General features: G+C 41.2%; 1 protein-coding gene across 2 annotated transcripts in view; it reads left to right on the top strand.

The window, feature by feature from the left end:
• Ngly1 (N-glycanase 1) overlaps positions 1-10,362 on the top strand; it is a 60,100-nt gene that overhangs the window by 42,648 nt on the left and 7,090 nt on the right. Inside the window, exon 10 of one of the 2 annotated variants that reach the window (XM_021182229.2) lies at positions 452-637. The exons of the other annotated variant lie outside the window; for it this stretch is intronic. Within the exon in view, the coding sequence (XP_021037888.1) occupies positions 452-637 (186 nt within the window). The remainder of the gene's footprint in view (positions 1-451; positions 638-10,362) is intronic. 2 annotated transcript variants of the gene reach the window in all.

The raw sequence follows: 10,362 nt of genomic DNA on the forward strand, positions 1-10,362 counted from the left end.
GCTCCCTGCAGGGCAGATCACTGTCCTCCAGCTGGGAGGGTGCCGGATGTCTGCAGTCCCAAAAGGGTGCTGCCTCAGCGGCTCTGTGGCTCCCGCCTGTCCCAGAAGCTGTCTCCTCTGACAATCTTAAGGGACTTCTGAAGACTCAAACCCTTTCCCCATGACCCACCTCCTCTAACAAATAGTTTCAGTAAAGGAGACCAAGTATTCAAACATATGAATCTATAGAAGCCATTCTTGTTCAGATCACCAGAGTGGATGATGAAAAGTAATCCTTAAATCACACTTAGTCACACTTCCTTTCCAGCAGTGCCTTGTGTTATATCAGTATTTGACTTGTTGTGTGCAATGTGAGTTTATATAGTTTTATACTTTACTATACTGTACATAGTATCTCTTTGTTTTCATGTCTCCACAATGTTGAATATTGAATTTCTGCCTTTTTTTTAAGAGAAAGGAGATTCTGTTCATCCCTTCTGAAAATGAAAAGATTTCTAAGCAATTTCATCTCCGTTATGATATTGTGAGAGACCGTTACATTCGTGTCTCAGACAACAACACAAACATTTCTGGATGGGAGAATGGTGTGTGGAAAATGGAATCCATATTCAGAAAAGTCGAGAAAGACTGGAACATGGTAATTTAATGCATGAAACTGTTTAAAATTTGTGTCATTGTTTAAGCAGATATAGATTGCCTTCATTTTCCAATTATATATAATATGAAACTGATATAATTGTTTTGGGTAATTCTTGAAGTAGGAAAAGAAAGTCATGTTCCCAGTATTTAATCAAAAATGCATTAGCGATTCTTATATCCTGGAAATTTCTATTTTATCAGTATTCAAATGTAACACTTTTAAATTTCTATTAGATTTTTTTTCATTTACTTTATGTTTTTATTTTGCTTGCATATATGTATGTGCACCCCGTGCATGCTTCATACCCACAGAGGTCAGAAGAGGGCATCAGGTCACATGAAACTAAAGTTATGGATGGTTGTGAACCACCATGTGGTGTTGGAAATTGAATCCTGGTCCTCTGCAAAGCAACAAATGTTTTTAAACCACTGCCTGGATTCTTTTTTAGGAAAAAAATAATCAAGTGACCAATAACTCTCATGACTGCCATGTAACTATGTAAGAGTGCTGCCATTTAATGCCTTCACAACCATAGATTACCAGCCTACTAGTTACCAGGTTCTAGTGAGTTTTAATAGATTTAACCCAATGTCCAGAAAGCTAAATATCTCACAAATGACATAAGGACGTGAGTAGCTGAGCTCAAGTATTGGTTATTCCCTGTCTGTACCCTAAAAATGTAAAGATCTGAAGGCTACACTTGAGTCCCATTCACTTATACATCCTAGATTGTACACCATTGTCATATTACCCACAAGGCATGAGAGCTTTGCTTTAAAACATCTCCATTCCATGGAAACACCATAAATAATCTGTTACCACATGACAACAATAGATAATACTGTATTTTTTATTAATAATGTTGGAGGACAGGGAGTGTACACACATGCCACGGGCCACGTGTGAAGGTCAGAGGATTACTTTATGAAGTTGATTCTCTCCTTTCACCTTTATGTAGGTTCCAGAGATTGAGCACCGCTCAGCACACTTCCTCAGTAGATGCCTTTGCCCACTGAACCATCTGTCTGATGCCTCAAACATATCGATAGCTGTCCCCAACTCCTACCAAGACATTAATTACCTCATAGGGAGCTTTAAAATCAGCATACAAAATATTTAATTGGACATTTTCACTTGTAAGACATTGGATAGATCAAAAAATAAGTCATAGAATGAAGATGCCATGTTCATGAGCATCTACCATACAGTACAAAGAAACAAAGAAGGTCTGCTCTCTTTCTCAAATTCAATTATGGGCTTTTGTATCTAAACTTAGCTATAGCTGCACTATTACACAGTTGAGCTAAATCATTTCTATTCAGGGCTGGAGGGGTGGCTTAAGAGTTAAGAGCATTTAGTATGCAATCATGAGCTCAGCCACCCATGAAACAAGCTGAGCATCCCACACATATCTATAACCCAGCTTTGAGGTGGGCAGAACCTGGAGTATATTGCTGGGGCTTTGTGGTTGTCAGCCTAACTGAGAAATAATGAGCCCACACTCAGGGAGAGACCTTGCTTCAAAAGAAACAGACAGATCATGAAGGAAGAGCCACACCCACTCATAGGCACAAGCACCCACATGCACACTCACACAGACACATACACACATACACCATCTGTAAAAATGAGTGATTGCATCTAACCATAAAGTGGGGATTCCCTTTGCTGAACTGAGAATAGGTTATGGGATTGTTAAGCTTGCAATTTTGCAAATATTTTTACTTAGCTAAAGAAATGCATAAAAACCAAACAAGAAAACTTAGAATATCTCCAGGTGGTAGTGGCACACATCTTTAATCCCAGTACCTGGGAGGCAGAGGCAAGTGGATGTCTGTGAGTTTTAGGCCAGCTTGGTCTACAGAGTGAGTTCCAGGACAGCCATGACTACACAGAGAAACCCTGTATTGAAAAAAGCAAAAACAAAACAGAACAGCAAAAGAACTTAGAATTTCACAGTGTCTGTGTGATTCTGTAGTTGGTAAAGACTGCCCTTAGCCTAAATTTCCAAGCAGAAAGCACAATGGAATAGAAGTTGTGCCTATGCAGAAACTAGTCTGTACTTCCTAAACTGAAACTCATGTTTCTCTCTAACCAGCAGTGTTGCTAAGGAAAATAATAGAGAAAATGATGGCATGTGACAAAAGGTGCAGTGTTTGAGAAACAGGGCAACTCTGCTGGCACACTTCTCCTTTGTCTTCCATGCTCCTGTGTTCATCTGCAGACATTTGTTGTGTGCCTGTTATATACACTAGGCTTCTTCTCAGCTAAATAAGTGAATATGAGTCCTTTTTCTTACTGTCTAACAGGGAAAACATAAACAGCCATCTTAACAACCATACAGGGTGCTATAATAAGGATAGCAGTGCATTGCTATGGAAACGCTGAGGTAATTAACTCTAGATGTGGGAGTTGGGCAGATCTCCTCAAAACAGGCAGTATTTGAGCTGGACATGAGCAAGATTAGTAGATGTTCAAAACAGCAGGGATACATGCTCTGTTTTGGTGCATGAATCAAAATAGAACACTGTAGTCAGAGTGGGTACATTGTAGGAGGAGTTCAGTGATATGATGCATTACAAAGGCTATTAAACTGAAAGCAGAAATGCCTATTCTAGACCTGGTTTTAATTTAATGTAGAGTATAGCACAATACATCATTGAGTGAATCTGTTTCTAACTATAAAACTTAGTGTTAAGTCAATAAAAATACTAGAGTCTTGGTGAGAAGGGGAAGGGAGGGAGTGGGGAGGAAGGATGAGAGGGGTATAAGGGAGGGAGGAGGAAGGAGAGAGAGAAGGAAGACAGAGGAGAGAGGAATAGAGGAGAGAAGGGAAAGAGAGGAGAGGGATGAAAGAAAATCAGAGTAGTAATCAATTGTCATTAAACCTTGTCTTTCCCATTTAGAGGCATCAGCCATCTTTGGTTGTTTGCCAGCTCTTTTGAATAGTAGGCTAGTTCCCAGCACTCTTCCACTTCCACACAATGGATAACAAGCAACCTCTTCTCACAGTGTTAGAGACTCTTACCTCCCAAGGCCACAGAGACTTACTACATTTTATAGTTTCCAAATTCATTGCTCAGTAATATAGAAATTAAAAAGAGCAGGAAAATCAAACCAAGGCTGGTGCAACTTTGGGAGGCAAGTGATAGCACCTCACCTTTAAAAGCAAAATGAACAGTTACCTAATTTGTCTCCATCTGCATGGTACCTGTATGTGCTCTATTCTATCATGGAGAAATGCTTTCCAGATTTCAGTTGCTCCAGAATTCGGTGCTCTTCCAGAAGTCACCCTAGCTCTTTGTCCAGCCTCATCTTCTTCTGTGCTCTCTTTGTAACTATCTGTCCTCCTTCTCAGAACCTACTTTATTTTCCTTTTTGATTGACATCTTGTCATCAGAGCTTGGCTTAATATCCATTCCCAGCCAACTGAATGTTACAGGTCAGCTTTTTAGATTCCTTTCACTCTGTACCCTGGCCCTTTATTTAGCAGTTGTGTGTAAGAGTAGACTAGTCTCTGTCAGAGCCCCGTTGTCATTTGCCATATCCTGTCATGGCTATATATCTGATGCCTAATGCATAGTCAGTTTGTAGTGGAGACTAGGGAAGGCTAGAAGGCATGATTGGATATGTGCAGTGAATCTGCCCCCTGAGTATACTGTTTTATCTTTTTTTTTCTTTTGCCCTGTATTGTTCAGAGCCTTAATACTCTGTCTTTATTTAGTGCATTTGTTGTTCTGATTATTATGTGTTGGGAGGAATTTCTTTTCTGGTCCAGTCTACTTGGAGTTCAGTAGGCTTCTTGTATGTTCATGGGCATCTCTTTCTTTAGGTTTGGGAAGTTTTCTTCTATAATTTTGTTGAAGATATTTGCCAGCCCTTTAAGTTTAAAATCTTCACTCTCATCTACTCCTATTATCTGTAGGTTTGGTCTTCTCATTATATCCTGGATTTCCTGGGTGTTTTGAGTTGGGATCTTTTTGCATTTTGCATTTTCTTTGATTGTTGTGTCCATGTTCTCTATGGAATCTTCTGCATCTGAGATTCTCTCTTCTACCTCTTGTATTCTGTTGCTGATGCTCACATCTATGGTTCCTGATTTCTTTTCTAGGGTTTCTATGTCCAGAGTTGTCTCCCTTTGGGGTTTCTTTAATGTTTCTACTTCCCTTTTTAGATCTTGGATGGTTTTTTTCAATTCCATCACCTGTTTGGTTGTGTTTTCCTGTAATTCTTTAAGGGATTTTTGTGTTTCCTCTTTAAGGACTTCTACCTGTTTAGCCGTGTTCTTCTATATTTCTTTAAGTGAGTTATTAATGCCCTTCTTAAAATCTTCTACCACCATCGTGAGATATGATTTTAAATCCGAGTCTTGCTTTTCATGTGTGTTGGGGTATCCAGGACTCACTGTGATGGGCGTACTGGGTTCTGATGATGGTGAGTGGTCTTGGTTTCTGTTAGTAAGATTCTTATGTTTGCCTTTCACCATCTGGCAATCTGTGGTGTTAATGTTCTAGCTGTCTCTAGCTGGAGTTTGTTCCTCCTGTGATTCTGTTAGCCTCTGTCAGCACTCCTGGGAGTCCAACTCTCACCTGAGTCCCAGTGGTCCGAGCACTCTCTGTAGGCAAGCTCTCCTTTTACAGGGCATGTGTCCAGAAGTCTGGAGCTCTGATCCACCTCCTGAGTCCTGGGGTCAGAGCCCTCCCTGTAGGCCAACTCTCCTCTGGCAAGAAAGGCGCCCAAGGGTATGGGTCTCAGCTCCACCTCCTGGCTGAGGATGAAGGCCTGAAGGGACCCTGTCCAAGAAGCTCTGTTGCTTCTGTCACCCACGTGCTCTCCTGTGATCACAAGGTCCTGGGTATGCTAGGGGTCCTGCGGCATGCAGAGTCCTCTGTGGCCCTAGACGCTCTGGGCCTGGTTCACGCAGAGGATGGTGGGGCTGGCCCAGACTAGAAGGGATTCCAGCCTCTGGTCGGGCGGGTTTCCTTTGTCCCTGTTCCTGCTGTCACAAGACCCTCTGCGATTCTTTGGAGCTGATGTTTTATTCCACTCACCCATGATCCCCAGGTGATCCCGAGGTCCTGTGGCGTGGAGAGTACTCTGGAGCCCTTGGTGGTTCAGGCGGGTTCAGGCGGAAGATGGTCAGAAGCTTTCCAATTAGTCACTTAACAAAGATACAGAATGTGCTTGGTATTCAGGATGGAATGAAAGAAGTAGTAAACCTCAAGGGGCCATGACTGTCCTGGCTAGTTTCATGTTAACTTGACACAAGCTAAAGTCATCTGAGAAGAGTTAACCTCAAATAAGAACTGTTACATAAGATCACACTATACACAGCTGTAGGGCATTTTCTTGATGGGTCTTGAAGACCCAGCCCATTTGTATGTGGGGCCATCCCTGGGCTGGTAGTCCCAGGTTCTATAAGAAAGCATACTGAACAAGCCACATGGAGCAAGCCAGTAAACAGCACCCCTCCATGGCCCCTGCATCAACTACTTGAGTTCCTGTCCTCACTGTTTTAGTGATGAATTGTTATATAGAACTCTAAACTTGAGGAGGAATCCTTTCTTCCCCAAGTTGCTTTTGGTCATGATGTCTCATCACAGCAATAGTAACCTTAAGTAAGACCTTAAGTGGCCTAGATATGCCAGCTGTTTGAATGATAGCATACGCTCTAGAAGAATTTGAATCTCTGAGATGTTGAAAGAGGGAAGATTTTTGTTTAAAGTCACTAACTTCCTGATTCAGAGAAGTCTTTGCAGAAGACATAAGATGTGAGTAGGCTCTTGTAAGGAAAAACAAAAGCAGCTGGAGTCTCTCAGCTTCAGGACAAGGCATGAAGCAGAGTGTTTAGAAACAGGGGAATAGTGAATATAAAAGCACAGAGTGGAAAACACAGGCCATGTGCAGAGACAGGTAGGTAGAGAGGAGTATGCAGAGCAGAAGGGAATAGAAATTAGAGAGTAAAAGGTGTCAGATCCCAAGAACTCAAATCACCTTACAGCTGTGCAGTCAGGAAGTATGGGGCTCTCAGGCAGGTGAATGATGTGATTATACTAGTGCCCAAGGAGGTGACTCCAGGAGCTAGAGATACAGTGACTTAGAAAGGAGGGTTTAAATACAGAGCAACTCAAAGAGGAGTCATGGGAATATCAGTGTGCCAGCAGCACATTAAAGTCCCTTAAAGTACAGCTGCTCTGCAGGGTGCCTGTGGGCTGAATAGGGAACTGAGAGTAAACCTCAGCAGTCAAGCTGAATATGTACTTCAGCCCTCACCAAAAGCCAAACTCCAGAAAGTCCCAGCATCCTGACACATAGCAAGCACAGAAGTTTAACAAGAATCTTCTTCATTCCTCATAAATACTCAAGGAGGCAGATTTGCAGTTCTCAGTCCTAAACACTAGTTCTTTCTGAATATTTCATGATTTATACACCTTACCAACAGGTTGTACATACCTTGATATCTGTGCAGATACCAAAAAGGGATGGGATGGTTTGCTGAAGAAAAGATCCATGATTTCAAATTTTACCAGCATTCCTGCTGAGGTCAGAGAGCAGCACTTACCTCCTCATTAGACACACAGAGCACATATACATCTGCATCTAGTAAAGGAAGCCTGTAAACTATGAAGCCCAGGAAGCAGAAACTGGTCTGTGAAGTAGGAAGTTAAAAACAACCCACAGGGGCCAGAAAGAGTGCTCAGAGGTTACCAACATATATTGCTCTTGCAGAGGCTGCAGGTTTAGTTCTCAGCATTTGCATCAAGTGGTTCCCAACTGCCTATAATTCCAGCTCCACACAATCCAAATCCCTCTTCTGGCCTTGACAAGCACATGCACTCACAGCATACACTAACACACATGCACATATGCACAGACACACACATTGTAAAAATAAAAAAACAAAACAAAAACAAAATAAAACTTAAAGAAAATCAAAATATATAAAAATATTAGGCAAGTAAATATTTACAAATTTCATAAATGTTTTTTTCCTAAGTAAGTTAGAATTTCTTATCCTGGTGGTATTTATTATTTACAGACATGACCATAATCAAAAGTCTTTACATAAATCCTATTATTTTAATGCATTTCAAGTTACCAAACTAAATAGTCTTACCATGTCTAAAATTATCACTTCATTATTTAATTGGATAAAAATGCTATAAACAGAATATACTACATGGAAAAGTTATAAGAAATTTTAAAATATGAATAGGGTCTAGTTTATGTTTATATTATATTACTTTAGTATAAATAACCTTTTATTTGCATGCAGTGTGTCTATTTTTGGCATTGATTAATTAAAACTATGAACCTTAATATATCTTAAGTTTCCATGGTCTTAAAAGGTTCTACCTTTGACCTGGAGAGATGGCTCAGCAGCTAAGAGAACCGACTGCTCTTCCAGAGGTCCTGAGTTCAATTCCCAGCACCCACATGGTGGCTTACAACCACCTGTAATGGACATACAATAAATAAATAAATAAATAAATAAATAAATAAATAAATAAATAAAGGTACTACCTTTAAGACTAAAGATAGATAGATAGATAGATAGATAGATAGATAGATAGATAGATAGATAAATAGAACCAAGCAGTTCTGTCAGGCATGTTCAGCAGCTTTTATAACCCTTATGTTACAATAAAAGCTACAGTTATAACCCATACCCACTCACTATATCAAGTTAATTCTTAGAGTACGCTTGTAGTTTGAAATTAATTTGACTTTAAATGATGATACCTTATGCCCATACTTCAGGGGAAACATAACTAGTGAGCTCCAAGAATATACTGGATGGGCTTAGAAATGTATACTGAGACAAGAATGTCTATTTCTGTCTTTACTACTTCTCCTGGACTTAGTTCTTTCCAACTGCCTTTCTTTTGGTAACACCTTTCCTTGGCTTATCTTTGCTAAATAACCTTTAGTTGCCACTCCCTTAAAGGGGTATTCAAGTTGTGACTAACCCTAAAATGGAGAGCCAGTAGTTTAAATTGATTGATATCAATGACTCCAGGGAACATGGTGCCATCACAGAGTCCCAGGTCCCTTGTACAAATAGCTACAAGAAGAACATACAGTAGGAAAATTTCTTTGTTTGATTTTGTTTTTCCTTTTCCACATTAATTAATTAGTCACTTTTCATCTGGATTGCATCCCTCTCCTCCTCTCCTCCCAGTCCTCCCCACTCTGGCACAGGCATCAATCTACCCTGGCACATTGAGTCTCATCAGGACTAAGCTCATCCTCTCTCACTGAGGCCAAACAAGGCAGCTCAACTAGGGGAAACATGTCCAAAGGCAGGCAAAAGAGTCTGAGTTGGAGTCAGACACAGCCCCTGCCTGCTCCAGTTGTTGGGAAACCCACATGAAGACCAAGTTTCACATCTGCTACTATGTGTAGGGCCCAGGTCCATTCCATGCATGCTCTTTGGTTGGTAGTTCAGTCTCTGTGAGCTCCAGGGGCCCAGATTAGTTGGCTCTGTAAGTCTGTGTGTGATGCCCTTGACCTCTCTGGCTCCCTCAATCCCTCCCCTGACTCTTCCACAAGACTCCCTGAGCCCTGCCTAATGTTCAGCTGTAGCTCTCTGCATCTGTTTCCATCAACTGATGGATGAAGCCTCTCAGCTAGACTCCTGTCTACAAGCATAGCAGAGTTAAGTTAATAGTGTCAGGGATGACTTTCTCCCATGTGATATGTCTCAAATTGGGCCAATCATTGGTTGGCCATTCCCTCAATCTCTATTCCATCTTTATCCCTATACATCCTGTAGACAGGGAAAATTTTGGATTGAAGGTTTTGTGGGTGGGTTGGTGTCCTTCTCTCTCCACTAGGAGTCCTGCCTAGCTACAGGAGATAGCAACTTCAGGCTCCATATCTCTTGTTGCTAGGAGTCTCAGGGTCACCCTCATATCTTCCCAGGAGTCTCTCCCATCCCAGGTCTCCATCTTGTTCTAGAAATGCCCCTGAATGATTTCCCTTCTCTCTCAGCCCTATCACCCTCAACCCTCACTCTACCCATATCTGATCCCCACCTCTGTTGTTGCCCTTCCTATTCCCTCTCCCACCAACTCTCTCTATCCACTTCTTATGTCTATTTCACTTACCCTTCTGAGTGAGATTCAAGCATCCTCCCTTGGGCTCTGTGCTTGGGGGTCTGTGGATTGTAGTCTGGTTATCCTGTACTTTATGGCTAATACCACTTCTAAGTGAGTACATACATGCGTGTTTTTCTGGGTCTGTGCTCAGGATATTTTTCAGTTTCATCCATTCTTCCAAAATTTCATGATGTCCCTGTTTTTAATAGCTAAGTAGTATTCCATTGTGTAAATGTACCACATTTTCTTTTTTTTTTTTTTAACCAATTCATTCCTCATTTATTTTTAAACAGTGCAGATTAGCACACTATGCTCTAGACCTGAGCAGCTTTATATACTCCATCTCAGTTTAAAACAACAACAACAAAATTCTACCTCTATAATTCCTGCCAGCAGTGTGCCTGGGTTCCTCCTTTTAGTGCGTGAGATAATGAAATAATTTGTGGGTCAGATTTTTCCCACTGGCTACAGCAGTGAGAAATGCAGTAAAACGTGCTGTGATTTGGAAGGCGCTAATTAAGCTCTACATGATGAATACTTAACACTGATGCTTGGGAGTCCCTTGGAACACCAGTATTGGGGAATGCTAAGCCTTCTCTCCTGGAGCCATCCTGTTGGGTG

Source organism: Mus caroli, chromosome 14, assembly GCF_900094665.2.
Source record: "Mus caroli chromosome 14, CAROLI_EIJ_v1.1, whole genome shotgun sequence".
NCBI classification, from domain to species: Eukaryota; Metazoa; Chordata; class Mammalia; order Rodentia; family Muridae; genus Mus; species Mus caroli.